This window comes from Solanum pennellii, chromosome 12 (genome assembly GCF_001406875.1).
Source record: "Solanum pennellii chromosome 12, SPENNV200".
NCBI lineage: Eukaryota > Viridiplantae > Streptophyta > Magnoliopsida > Solanales > Solanaceae > Solanum > Solanum pennellii.
This window is the reverse complement of record NC_028648.1, coordinates 25,052,485-25,066,807: the sequence shown is the minus strand read 5'-3', so window position 1 is coordinate 25,066,807 and position 14,323 is coordinate 25,052,485. Positions and strand designations below refer to the sequence as shown.

The 14,323-nt window shown below is 34.5% G+C and overlaps 2 protein-coding genes and 1 long non-coding RNA gene across 5 annotated transcripts in view; 2 read left to right on the top strand and 1 right to left on the bottom strand.

The window, feature by feature from the left end:
• The window catches only part of LOC107005330 (serine/Arginine-related protein 53), an 11,454-nt gene extending 10,167 nt beyond the window's left edge, over nucleotides 1-1,287 (top strand). The window contains exons 4-6 of the mRNA XM_015203894.2: nucleotides 208-272; nucleotides 389-556; nucleotides 683-1,287. Of these exons, the coding sequence (XP_015059380.1) occupies nucleotides 208-272; nucleotides 389-556; nucleotides 683-733 (284 nt within the window). The 3' untranslated portion in view covers nucleotides 734-1,287. The remainder of the gene's footprint in view (nucleotides 1-207; nucleotides 273-388; nucleotides 557-682) is intronic.
• Nucleotides 1,288-4,468: 3,181 nt separating this feature from the next.
• Nucleotides 4,469-6,211, top strand: LOC114075094. The gene is made up of 2 exons (XR_003575442.1): nucleotides 4,469-5,448; nucleotides 5,768-6,211. It is a non-coding gene; the product is annotated as an uncharacterized LOC114075094 (long non-coding RNA).
• A 4,631-nt stretch (nucleotides 6,212-10,842) lies between these two features.
• LOC107006774 (probable myosin-binding protein 5) lies at nucleotides 10,843-13,380 on the bottom strand. Of its 3 annotated transcripts, none has more exons than XM_015205292.2 (5): nucleotides 12,549-13,380; nucleotides 11,699-12,457; nucleotides 11,402-11,616; nucleotides 11,196-11,262; nucleotides 10,843-11,081 (listed from the first exon to the last, which is right to left on the bottom strand). In XM_015205292.2, the coding sequence occupies exons 1-3, from the start codon at nucleotides 13,150-13,152 to the stop codon at nucleotides 11,423-11,425; spliced, it is 1,557 nt and encodes a 518-aa protein (XP_015060778.1). In that variant the 5' UTR covers nucleotides 13,153-13,380; the 3' UTR covers nucleotides 10,843-11,081; nucleotides 11,196-11,262; nucleotides 11,402-11,422. The 3 variants fall into 3 exon arrangements, with proteins under 3 accessions (XP_015060778.1, XP_015060776.1, XP_015060777.1); XM_015205290.2 differs by having other exon boundaries at nucleotides 11,699-12,460; nucleotides 12,549-13,377; XM_015205291.2 differs by having other exon boundaries at nucleotides 10,843-11,070; nucleotides 11,699-12,460; nucleotides 12,549-13,377.
• Nucleotides 13,381-14,323: the final 943 nt, after the last annotated feature.

The window sequence follows — 14,323 nt, the reverse complement described above, 5'->3', positions numbered from 1 at the left end:
TATATATATATATATATATATATATATATATATATATTCAAAATTGGAGCTTACATATTCGGCGTAATTTTTCGATGAAGGGGGTCCCCCCGGGCTCCACGTAGCTCCTCCCCTGACGGGGGACCTCCGTTCTTGCTTATATCGATATTTTTGTAGAAAGAAAAGTTCCTTTATTTGCTGACACTGATGCACTGTTGATTGCTTTAGCTGTAGAAGATGATGGTGCTTTAGTCAACCACATTGGTAAAAGCTTTCGGTTTTCTACGGTGGAGGTACACACCTCTTTTTCTTTGTATCATTTACTTCTCATAACTGTGTTGCAAATGGGCTGTGATCATGCCAAAGCGCTAAGATGTTTTTGCTGTTAATTTTTTTTGTTGATTTGAAGACTAGGAGGGAGGAACAAATTGAGGCTGCTCATGATGAGGCTATTTTTGGAGCTCCCTCAATATTGCCATGTTCACCTTCCTCAGAAACAAATGATGAAGCAGAAGATAAGAATGTCAAAAAGGACATATCTGAAATTGCAACTGCTACAAGTCTCATCAATGGACAGGTGATATCTTAAATCTTATCATAGTAGGTTTTTGCTAATTATTAGAGTACCGTGGTTAGGTTTTCACCCCTTTATCTTCATTTTTGGTTCCACTCTGCCTAATCATTCTTGTATTATATGAATTAGGCACTGGCAATGCAGCAAGGTTCTTGGCGTGATCGTGTGCGTAAATCATAACTTGTTTGAATGCTTGGAAGACTTGATCATGCCAAGTATTTGGTTTATGCCAATGGAGGGTTTTTGTATTTGTTCTTGTCTTGTGTGGGTTGTTGCCCGCTGCTTTTTGGAATAGTGCAAGGTCCTCCTTTGTACTGGGAAAATTGTGAAGAAGGGTATTTATGGAGTTGGGCTTTCAGCTTTAAAATATCCATTGTAGGTAATTAATTATCTGTCATATTCTAATTTTCTTATGGAGAACTAGCAAGGAACCAGTTGCAAATATTTTTCTGTAAATATTCTCTTATTTTGTTGGTTTTACACCTGTTCGGTACTCATATGGAGCCCCGACGCTCCCTAACGAAGGCGACTCCGTAGCTATGGGCTTTGAATTCGAGGTCTCTTGGTTAAGGATGAATGAGTACTTACCTTCACCACAACCCTTGTTGGTCTGTAAATATTCTCTTTCACTCTTAAACTTTGAATTCAGCAGCCCTTGTATAGTTTGTATGTGGACGTCAAGTGTAGTGCTTTTGCCAAGATTCGTCACATGTAAATAAAATTCGGTTATGAAACATAGGCCATAGAATAGTCATAGAAATCTTCATTGAGAATCATATTTTCAAACTAAGCTTCAACCATACTGGGTGTGTAGTGTATTGCACTCCATATTTAATGGGAGATTTACAAATAGAGGGTGCACATGATATGGTATTATGGTATATACCGAAATGTCATATTGTACTGAAAATTTGAATATCGTTGTTCTAGTATTATGATATTTGGGATGGTATATACTGGAATGTCATATTGTACTGAATTTGAATATCGTTGTTCTAGTATTATGATATTTGGTATGATATATAGTATACATTTTATTTTTATTTGGTATTCAGTATAATATTTAAAAATGGTATAACTTTCCTAAATCCCATAGTGTAAGATTTAAATTACATTCTATTCCTACTTTTTTTAAATTTACGAAAGTCCCTTAAAAATAATATTATTCGGATACATAGCAAATAAGTTGGATAGAATGTATCCAAATAAGATTTAAATTACATTCTATCCCTACATATGATTTGATCCGTATGGTTTCAAACAATTCAAATTTTCATCTTTTAATTCTTTCCCAAATCATAATAGATTTTAAAAGTTGAAAACAATAGCCGATACATGATCATGAATACGTTCAAGAATCTGGAAAATCAAGGTGAGTTATGAATGATACATAAGTGGGATTTTAAATTTCTTCTTCCAATTCGTCGAAGACCCTTTCAATTTTGATTCAAAATCACAAAAACAATGAGAAGGTACATCATGAATATTTTGATTTTGCTAAGACAATGAAGAATCTGGAAAAAAAAAACCTGACATTCAAAAATCTGGAAAAAATATGAGTCTCGATTTGCAATGTATAAAATAGATCAGAGTTTTAGTTGCATAGTAAAATAGATCAGACAATCAGAGGTATGAAACTACATATATTGTGTTGTTAATTTGATTTTTATTTATATTTTTGAGATGACCATTCAATCGTGATACATTAGTATTTGTGATTCTTGTATAAATTGATAAGTACTATACTCCTATTAATTATACATTAAATAAGTAATCTTGGAATTAAAGATCAACAAGTTACTGTGTGATACATGTAATATTAATTTAAATTATTGTTTCATTACCAATTAAGTTCGTAGCTTCTACCAATTTCGCCATATGCCCCTTTCTTTTTGTTTTGAGATTAGGATCATTAATATGCAACTTAGTATTAGTATAAACTAAATGTTTTGAAGTTGAAACTGACTACTATATTTAATTGGGATGTATTTGATTGATAAAGGATTTGTTAGTACTTTATAATGAATATATATTTCTACATATGTAATGTGTTAATATGATACAATTGAACTTTTTTTAGTTCCCACAAATAGACTCACTAAGGGCCTCAGTTGCAGAATAAAGTTTTTCTTTCATGTCCTGTATGTCCTCTTGCAAGATAAACTAGATTCCCCTTCTCTTCTAGTACTAATAAAATTGTATCCCCTTTTGAAATTCTGCATATGGATGTTTGGGGGCCTTATAAGCAATGTTCTTATAATGGTTATGGGTTTTTTCTTACCATTACTGATGACTACTCCTGAATGACTTGGATTTTCTTGTTGAGATACAAAGTGAAGTTGTGACTTTTATCACAACATTTATTAGTCTAATCAAAAATCAGTTTTCAACTTCTATTAAAATTGTTAATTCAGACAATGGTCTTGAACTTTTTAACTCACAATATCACTCTTTTTACTTCTCTTGGTATAATTCACTAGAGTACTTGTGTCCACACCTCAACAAAATGACATTGCGGAAACAAATCATAGATATGTTTTTGAAATGGAAAGGGCACTCAGGTTCCAAGCTCATCCACTCTTAAATAGACTTCCCTCATCCATTTTGGCAGGAAAATCTCTGTCTTCCATAATCAAGTGCCCAAATTACACCATTTGCGAGTTTTTGACTGCTTGTGTTGTGCCACTAGACCGATCACCACTGCCAATTTTTCTCCCAAGGCAATTACTTTTGTTTTTATGGGCTATTTTGATACACAAAAAGGTTACAAACTTTACAATAATGCCACAAGTTCCGTTTATGTTAACAAAGATGTATCCTTTAAGGAGGATATTTTTCCATTTAAACATCCCAAACATACTCTTCTAGATTCGCAACCTCATCATACTCCTATTTTTCTAGTCTCTTTATCTGCATTCCCTAACCCTGCAAATGATTGTTGTCCTGCTATCTTTTCAAACCCTCAAACCAGTCGTACTCTTGTCACACCTGATCCTCAGTCCATCAATTCACATACCATTCCTTCACCCTCAGTTCTTAACTCCCCATCACCTTGTAGAGATATTTTTAGGGCTTGTAGAGATATTCTGTAATATTTTAAAATAGGAACTCGATTCTGGATATCATTGTAAAATAGGAAGATATTAGTTCTTTTCATATATTGTTACTTAGTTGTAGTTATATAATTATGTACATGCATCATTTGGAAAATAATAGAATACAAAACAAGAAAATATTTTGTTCAAGATTTGAACTTGGTATCAGCGCCATGGACAAATCAGATTGTAAAATAGGAAGATATTAGTTCTTTCCATATATTGTTACTTAGTTGTAGTTATATAATCATGTACATGCATCCTTTGGAAAATAATAGAATACAAAAAAAGGAAATATTTTGTTCAAGATTTGAACTTGGTATCAGCGCCATGGACAAATCAGATGCTTCTAACTCTACCCGATTGTCATTCAATCTGAAAATTCCTCTTTCAATGCAGGAACTATTCTAAATGAAACTTATTATAATGTGTGGTCTCAAATCATATAGATGCATATTGGTGAAGAAGAGAAATTTTCGTTTCTTCATGGGAATACACAACCACCTACTGAAAAAAATGAAGGACATGATAAATGGTACACAATAGTGTTTTCAAAAACGTTTTTGGGGCGAGTCTCAGGGTGAGTCTCGGGGCGTGGCATACCAAAAATACTCTGGGGCGTAAATTAAAAATGTAGATCATAAGGTCTAAGTCCTAAAATTTGAGGCATAAGCCCTGAACATAAAAACGTAAGTCCTTGGCGTAAAAACGCACTCCCAGGCGTTTTAAATTTATTTTTAAGTTTTTTTTACTTTAAATCATATTTTTATATTGGTGTTATGATATTTCTCAAATAATAATATAATACTTTTTCTTCATTATTGATTATTAATACTTATCTCAAATAAAAATTATAAATCATTGAAAAGTTTATTTTTGCTTATTTTACTAGTAATAAAAGTATGAAACTGAATATACATGATACTACACCAAGTAGATTCATGAGACTTACACCTCACCCCGTACTATATAAAAAGCCTCATGAAACTTACACCTCACTCCGTACTATATAAAAAGCCTTGCCTCACACCCCCGCCTTTTAAAACACTCAGACAATCAAAAGGTGAAGAGGTGGATGTTGATGTCTATGTCTCCTGAGATCATGAAGTGATATATTCGCTTACCTACTGCTTAAGAAATATGGAAAGCTCTGTCAACAACCTTTTATGATGGAGCAGATGAACTAAAGTCTTCACTTTGAATCAAAAAGCCTTTTCTGCCAAACAAAATGACAGATCTCTCTCTTCCTACTATGGAGAATTGATTGAATTTTTTTGTGAGTTGAATCACCGTGATAAGGTGATCATGGAAAATGAAAAGGATGTCAGTTCTTACCGCAAGTCTATTCAACAACAAAAGGTGCACATCTTTCTTGCTGGTTTGGATGGTGAATTTGAACAGATTCGTGGGGAAATCTTGATGAAGGATCATGTTTCAGAATTAGAAGAATGTTACTTAATGGTTTGTCGTGAATCTATGGAGATCTTGAAAAATCTGAAGCAGCCGCCATGGTGAGCAAATATAGATCTAATCAGAATCGATTCTCTCAAAATCAACCAGATCAAATGAGGTCTAAGGGTATCAAAATGTCCACTTATTAGTGTAATCATTTTGATCAGTCGGGGTTCAAAAAAGATTGTTGTTTTGAGATTGTGGGATATCTAGAATGGTGGTATTAGAACTGTGATTCAAGAAAGAGAAATGCAAGCCAGAGTTCCACTGCTGCAACTGTAGAAACAAATGCCAAGGAAGATGTTGCTGGACAATCCACAACCTTGGTAGAAACGAGAGGTAACAATGGTAAGGCTTTAAATTTATCTACACTTGTTTCTAATATACATGAATAATTTATTCCGGAGATACAGATCACATGATATTTGATTCTAGACAAGTTTCATCCCTTAAACCATTGTCACAAAAGTATGTTTCCACCGCTAATGGTTCTTCGGCAAATATCATTAGGGAAGGATCTTTGTCTCTCATTAGTAATTTAAATTTAGACAATGTCTTAGTAGTTCCATCGTTGGATTGCAACCTTTTGTCTATTTCTCAAATTACCACTACTCTATCTTTTGTTGTGATGTTTTGGCCTAACTATTGTGTGTTTGAGGACATCCAGATGATGAAGATGATTGATTATGGTACTAGACGAGAGAAGTTGCATTGCTTGAATTTGGAGTCAAAAAGTTCTAATCAGTTGCGCCAAGCATTACCGATTAATGTGTTTAGTTGTGAGGACAAAACAAGGAAATCTTATATTTGGCTATGGTATCGACGATCAGGACATGTTTCTTTTGGATATCTTAATAAGTTGTTTCCTAGGTTATTTACAAAATTTGATGTTTTTGATTTCCATTGTGATGTCTGTGAACTTTTAAAGAGTCAACGTGTGTCTTTTTCACCAAAAATGAAAAAAGTTCAATTCCTTTTATGACTATACATTCAGATATTTGGGGTCCATCCAAGGTGAATACGTTAGGTGGATTACGTTGGTTTGTTACTTTTATAGACGATTGTACTAGAATGACTTGGTGTGTTTGATGAAGTTCAAAAGTGAAGTGAATTTGTTGTTTCAAAAGTTTCATAAAATGATTTGCACTCAATATAATTGCCAAGTAAGAGTTCTACGTAGTGACAATGGGGGAGAGTATTCCAACTGTGAACTTAAGCGATATTTAGAAACACATGGAATTGCTCATAAAACTACTTGTCCCAATATACCCCAATATAATGGGGTAGCCGAAAGAAAAAAATATCATTTGTTAGATGTTATTCGTTCTCTATTGACTGAAGCTCATCTACCACAATGTTATTGGGGAGAAGCACTCAGTTGTGCAACATATTTAATTAATCGAGTGTCTTCTAGCAGAATTAACTTTAAAACAACATATCAAGCTCTTCCTAAAGCGGTGATGCATCGGCAGTCCCAAATTTGACTCCTCGTATTTTTGGTTGTGTAGTATTTGTACATCTTCATAAGCATCAATGCGATAAACTATCCCCTCGTGCACTGCGGTGTTTTTTCTTGGGATATGTTACTAATCAAAAGGGGTAAAAATGTTTTTATCCTCCAACTCAATGAATGTTTGTTACAATGGATGTTGTTTTTCACGAAGAGTCTGTGTATTTTTCTAATGAAACAAAACTCCAAGGGGAGGACGTGAAGGATAGTTTGTCTCTAAATTATCAAAAATTGATACTTTCTGCGCCTAGTAAACAGGTTGTATATGAATAAAATTTATGTGACGGTGAACATCAAGAAATGAGACATAACCAAGATATGGTAGAATCAGATTTGGGTACTACTGAAAATTAGGAAATTGATGAAGAAGATTTGGGTGCTACTGGGAAATTAAGAAATTGGACAAGTTAATCCAATATCACATGAACCCCTCATTCAACAAGCAACTGATATACTAAATCAATCGTCACCAACTCCAAATATTTTTGATTTTGTACCTGAACCATCAGTCAAACAACTACAAGCACGACACAATGAGGTTTTCCTAAACCCACCTATGAACAAAAAATTTCTGGTAGGACTGGATACCTATTGAGCTATTTTGTGTCTAATCATCGTTTGTCGGAATCGAATAAGTCATTTGTAAATCAATTATATGTTGTATCTATTCCTAATAATGTCCAGGAAGCCTTAACTGATCCAAAATGCAAAGCAGCTATCGATGAAGAGATGAAATCTTTGAACAAATGATACATAGGAACTTGTCGATTGTTCATCATGAAAGAAAACAGTTGGATGTCTATGGGTGTATATAGTCAAGTACAAAAAAGATGGTATGATAGAACGATTCAAAGCGAGGTTGGTGGATAAGGGATATACTCAGACTTATGGAATCGACTATACAAAAACATTTGCATCTGTTGCAAAAATCAACATAGTTCGAGTGCTATTATCCTTGGCTGCAAATTTTGATTGGCCACTACAACAATTTGATGTGAAAAATGCTTTTCTACATGGTGAGTTGTCTGAAGAAGTCTATATGGACTATTCTCGAGGGTATGGGATACTGAGATCACATGATCATAAAGTATGCAGGTTGAAGAAATCACTTTATGGACTGAAACAATCACCAAGAGTGTGGTTTGAAAAATTCATCAAATGTATGAAGGCATTTGGCTATACTCAAAGTAACACCGATCACACTTTGTTCTTGAAGAGACAACATGGTAAAATTCGAGATGAAGCACCTTGGCCATTAATGGACCAAGTGTGATCGGTGTTACTTTGAGTCGATTTACGCATTGGAGAGCAACATATGAACGCAACTATGTGCATCTTGAAATATTTGAAGTCTGTTCCAGCAAAGGGAATTTTGTTCACAAAATGTATAGATCCTCTAGTAATAAATGTATATACGGATGTTGATTAGGCTGGAGATATCAATGACAGACGGTCTACTTGGGGATATTTCACTTTTGTGGGAGGAAATCTTGTTACATGGAGAAGCAAAAAGCAAAATGTTGTTGCTCAGTCAAGTGCGGAGGAGGAATTCAGAGGAATGAAACTTGGAATATGTGAAACTTTGGGGTTGGGACTTCTCTTAACAGATTTGGGTTATCCACCTAAGGCACCAATCCAACTATATTATGATAATAAGGCGGCACGTGATGATATTTGCACACAATTTGGTACAACACGGTCGTGCCAAGCATGTAGAAGTAGACAGGGTTTTCATCAAGGAAAAGTTGGATGTAAAGATATTAGAGTTACCCAAGATTCGATCGGAGGACCAATTGGCTGATCTTCTTACTAAAGTAGTTTCGAGCAAAAATTTCTACAAGTTTGGGAGCAAGTTGGGCATGTTCGACATCTATGCACCAACTTGAGGGGGAGTGTAGAGATATTTTGAGGATTTGTAGAGATATTCTGTAATCTTTTAAAATAAAAATTCGATTATGATAATCTTTGAAAAATAGGAAGATATTAGTTCTTTCCATATATTGTAACTTAGTTGTAGTTATATAATCATGTACATGCCTCCTTTGAAAAATAATACAATACAAAAAAAGGAAATATTCTGTTCAAGATTTGAACCCTATCTTTCCTCATCTTACACCTCCACTTCCTCAAAGAAAATCTTCTAGTTCCACCAAACCACCCATCTGGCATACGGACTATGTCACTACTTCCAAAACATCTCATCCTATTTCTTCTTCCATGTCCTACTCTAATATCACACCTTATAAATCTCATCTTTCCACATTTTTCTCTTCTATTCAGAACCCTCCTCTTTTGACCAGGCTTCCAACAATAGTAATTGGACTTTGGCTATGGACCAAGAGATTCAAGCTCTCACTGACAATCACACTAGGGAGGTTGTTGATTTGCCTCTAAAAATATTACTTATTGATTGGAAGTGGGTGTATGAGGTTAAGTACAAAGATGATGGCAATGTTGAAAGATATAAGGCCAGACTAGTTGCTAAGGGGTTCACACAGTTGGAAGGTTTGGACTACCATGATACCTTCTTCACTGTGGTGAAAATAGTGACGGTGAGGTGTGTTATTGCTTTGGTTGCTCAGTCTAGTTGGTCTATTTTTCAGATGAATGTGTATAATGTCATCCTTCAAGGAGATTTATTTGGGGAGGTATATATGACCTTACCACCAGGATTTTTAAGCCAGGGAGAGCATAAAGTCTTTAGGCTGCTCAAGTCCTTGTATGAATTAAAACAAGCCAGCAGACAATGGAACTTGAAGCTTACTAATGCCCTCATCCACTCAAGGTTTACACAAAGCAAGCTGGACTATTCATTGTTTACTAAAACAAACACTGTTGGTGACATTGTGATTATACTTATACATGTGGATGACCTTTTTATCACCGGCACAAGAGGCTAAAGATGTCCTACATCATAACTTCAAGATGAAGGATTTGGGTGTATTAAGGTACTTCCTTGGTATAGAATTTGCAAGGTCAAAAAGTGGGATTTTGATGAACCAAAGGAGGTATGCTATGGAGTTAGTATCCGATTCTGGGCTAGCGGTGGAAAGTCAACTACAACTCCTCTTGAACAAAACCAAAAGCATACAAGTTTGGAGTATGAAAATCAATTTAACATCACAAATGATGCTCATTTAGAAGATCGAAGAGTCTATCAGAGGCTAATTGGGAGACTGTTAGACTTAGCCATGACAAGGCCAGATGTTTCTTAAGTTGTGCAGCATTTGAGTCATTTCATTCATTTACCAAAGAAGTCTCACTATGTTGCAGCCTTACATATAGTAAGTTACATTAAAGGGAAAACTAGCTTAGGACTATTGATGAGCAACAAGAAATAGGGAAATTTCAATGTTTAGTCTGATGTTGATTGGACATCATGTGTGTTGTCTAGAAAGTTTGTAACAGGTTTTGGTATTAAGATTGGTGAATCTTTGGTTTCTTGGAAGTCAAAGAAACAGAATATAATCTCAAGGATTTCAGCTGAAGCTGAATATAGGAGTATGGCAACCACTGTGGCAGAGTTGGTGTGGCTACAACGGTTATTGAAAGAAACTTGGAGCTCAAGTTGAGTTGCAAATGAAGTTACACCGTGATAATAAAGAAGCAATGCAAATTGATTCAAATCCCATGTATCATGAACGAACAAAACATATAAAGATCGATCGTCATTTCATCAGAGAAGGGATGTAGGAAGGATCAGTTAAGACTGTACACATAGCAAGCAGAGAGCAAGTGGCATATATTTTCACCAAGCAATGCGAAAACAATTACACAATGTTGTTCAAGTAAGGAATGGTGGACATATTCCACCATCCAACTTGAGGGGAGTGTTAGAAAGAATGTAATGCGTAATTAGTTATAGCTAGTTGAGTTTGTTAAAATGTTATTAGTTAGTTACAATGCTAATTAAAAGTTAGTTAATTAGTCAGAAGGGATATATAAATAGGAACTCTTTCTCATTTGATAACGCAAGTTGGTTAATTCCTTTTCCTCTGTATTTCTTCCTTTCTCAATTCTTCTCTCAATTTCTCTCACATGGCTAGTAAGCTCACATTCAATAGTTTTGATAATTTCATATTTTAGGGTGCAAATTATAATCAAATGGTGACAGATCTTATGAAACTTTTGGTCACCCTAACATGCATCATCTTCTGCACTACCACTTGTTTATGCTCACGCTACTTTCAAATAGTAGAACGATGAGAGAGGGGTTTGTTATCCCCTGAATATTAATGTAAATCCTCTCATTATATATATAGATGAAACAACTTGTCAAAAATGAACATCAATTGGAAACTAGGAGGAGGATCTAAGTAACCATGAGCACATGGTTAAATATATACATACAATGACTTCATTTGCCTTGTGTCCAACTCAATTAGTATATAGTATTTAGTTAATTGTGCGAAAGCTTGCTCCATTATACCAAAAGTTGCCTGGTTCCTTGCCTGGCTCATCTGCAAGAGATCTTAAACAACATACATACTTGGCAATAAAGTCACTGTTTACTGATGGAATTTAATTTTTACTGTGAATGTGAAATAATAATCCAGGTATATTTAAGCATGGAAGAGAATATTACCACAAGACCTCAAGGCCATAATATGTCAAAGGTTTGGAACTTCCTTCTACGAGAACAACAGCACATCCTAACAAACAAATAGATGTCCAAAGTAAATAATTAGAAACAATGGAGACACCAAATTATTATTCTTGGAAAATAAAAATGTATAGCTCTGTGTTGAAACATAATTTCGAGCACAGATAAAAAGGAGAGGAAGAAATCACCATATTTGATGAAAACTGATCTCATGCGCTTCCATCCTTCGATTGCCTAAGCCTCCGTAGATGTTGAGCTATCTCTGTCAAGAGTTTGATTCCTTCATCGTCCCTCTGTAATGTCATAGTAGCATGTTTTAAAAACATGCTCTCTGCTTCGATGGCACTCAACCTCTCTCTAATTACTGAAACTTCTCTTCTAAGAATGGCCTTATTTTCACTTCCTACCAACAAGAAATTATAAATATGATCTGCAAAAGTCATGAGAAAACCAAAACAAAAAGATTGAATTACGTACATACGAACCTTTTCCTTCAGATTCATAAAATCCATCCTTAGATGTTGTAATTTTGTCTTCAAGCTTGGTCAATAAACCCATGAGGTAACATCTCTCATGCTCAAAATCAAGATGTGGTTCGTAAGGGCCTAATCTCTGTTGGTCTCCTTCATCAGGACTGACACAAGTTGATCTTTCACTAAGGGATGAAAAAGAATAAGAATTCCACTCTTGATATTCACCAACTTCACACACCTCACTTCCTACTCCCTTCATATCTCCATATCTTTCCCTATATGTCTCAACAACAACTTCCATCACCTTTATGTCTTCTTCTCTTTTCAAAAGCAAATCTTTCATCACTTGCAAAGCCTCTTGATCGTATTCTGCCTGCTCCTCCATCATTCTCTGATACTGTAATGCCTCCATTTGGACAGCTGCCTTTTCTGCTTGCAAGCGAGTGATCATGGCCATCGCATTATTTGCTGCAACAGCAGCCGCACTTCTTTCCTCATCAAGTTCCATGTAAAGTGCAATGACAGACTTGTGGTCCAAATGGACTTGCCTCTTTAACCGATGTAGGATGTCATTATCTGATTCATTCACTACATCATTACTCTCTGAAATCAATTCCATACTCAATTTTCTAGCCCTGTGTGACCATCTTGGACTAGCTTGACATGAATCTGACAATGGTATACCAAAGAACATATTTCTTGTAAGATTTGCAGTTTTCAAGGCATTATCATTAATTTCCTCTGAAGCACCTTTAATATTATCCTCTCTACCTGCTGCAAGAAATTAAGAAGACATTATTATTATTATTATTATTCTTACTAGTTAGTTAGTTAGTAGTAAAAGAGGGGGGAAAATATATACCTCCATCATCCAAATCATTATCGGAGATGAACTTGAGCTGTGTGTAGTCCTCATTTCTCCAAGGAGCTTGAGAAGAAGGATTTGACTTTGATCTGATTTTGAGAGGCTCCCCACAACAAGAACACCTAACAAAAGAAGTTGTTGTTTGGAGCATAACCTCATTATCTTCCTTCTTCGTGTGAAGTGCATCCTCCACAAAGCAATCAATATCCTTGTGCAGAATCCCAACTAGTGACTTGTACCTATCACAATCAGCATCTTTCTCTGTCGCAAATGATAGAAGGCATCCCTCACACATGTTCTTTATATCAGAGAGTTTCTTGTGAACATGGCAATAAGCAAGGGAAGATATATCCTTCTTGTGAACTTCACATATAGAATCATTGTAATAAAAGTTTGCATCCCTATGAACGAGAATGTGATCGATCCTCGTGCAAAGCAAACAAGGGATTTTCAAGTCAAACAACTTGGCATATTCATTAGAGAAAAAAGCAAGAAACCCCTCAATGAAAAGCACGAGGATCATCACCCATTCAAGAAGAGCATATATGAGGAAGAATGCAAATTTCCCCATCTTTTGTTCAACACAACACTTGAAAGCCATTATTCCTTTGTGTTTATTGATTGATGTATGACAAGATGAAGAAATTAATCAATCAAAAAAAAAAAAAAGGGGGGGGGGGGAATGAGATGAAGGATCATGACCATGGTAGGAAATTAAAGTGAAACCAGGATCATGACCTAAGCTCCCACTCTCTCTCTCCTCACTATATCTTTGATTGATGATAATAGAGGAATAAGAGAGTTTGCATACTACTCCAAAATATTGGATGGTGTTGTTCATTTTGAGCTATATGTAAGTCAATGGTCACTCCTTTTATGTTGTCTGATCATTTACCTGAATTAACTCTCGTCCCTCCATTCCACCTTCCGCTTTCATCCAAAAATTATCAATGCCTCTTAAGTTAAATTGTTTCTTCCTATGTAATCATTATTGTTATATCTATATCTATACTAGTTGTTGAAACGTGGTTTATTCCAAATATTTTATGTAAATAACAAATTTATTCTCTTCAAATCTGTTAGTATTTACTAAAAGAATTATTATTTTACAATAGATATTACATATATCTTTCTATTAAAAAAAATACATCCTTAATTATAAAATTGACTAAAAATGCATAAAGTAAAAATAACTAACTGTTGGTCTAGTACAATATTCAAATTAAGATACTAAAATGCCACATGCTAGGCTAATATATACTATGCAACAAACAACTTAAATTCTCAATAATGTAGTCACGTTAATACAAATACTTATATATGTAATTAGAATATAATATAGGTTTGTATGATTTTTTTACTTTTTGTTAAGGGCAAAAATAATTATTTATATTCCCGATTGGAAGATGAATAAAGCAGATAATTCACAAATTTACTCCAACATGAAACTAAAAGAAAGAACACATATTTAAGAGACTTTATGGTGGTTGATTTATGTACTGAAATATGATGATTTACTATTGAATATTTAATTTATTAAATAATTAATAACATTTAAATAAAACATAGGGGTAAAACTGTGATATACTTTTTACCTAAATTCTTCTTGCTTTTAGTATAGCTAATTTTTGGACATGTGCAAAATATCCCATATTAATCAAAATGATCTTTTTAAAAGTAAATAATATTAAAATGTGTGTTATTTATTTCTTAAAACAAAAAAAATACAAGCTCGAGATAAATAAGAGCTTAATATATATATATATATATAT

Bases quoted from the DNA above. Each gene is read 5' to 3' on its own strand.
- LOC107006774 (XM_015205290.2), bottom strand. From the start codon at position 13,152: ATGGCTTTCAAGTGTTGTGTTGAACAAAAGATGGGGAAATTTGCATTC. The intron at 12,461-12,548 runs GTATATATTTTC...AATTTCTTGCAG, and splicing joins TAATGATTTGGATGATGGAG to CAGGTAGAGAGGATAATATT. The intron at 11,617-11,698 runs GTTCGTATGTAC...TCTTGTTGGTAG, and splicing joins TTATGAATCTGAAGGAAAAG to GAAGTGAAAATAAGGCCATT.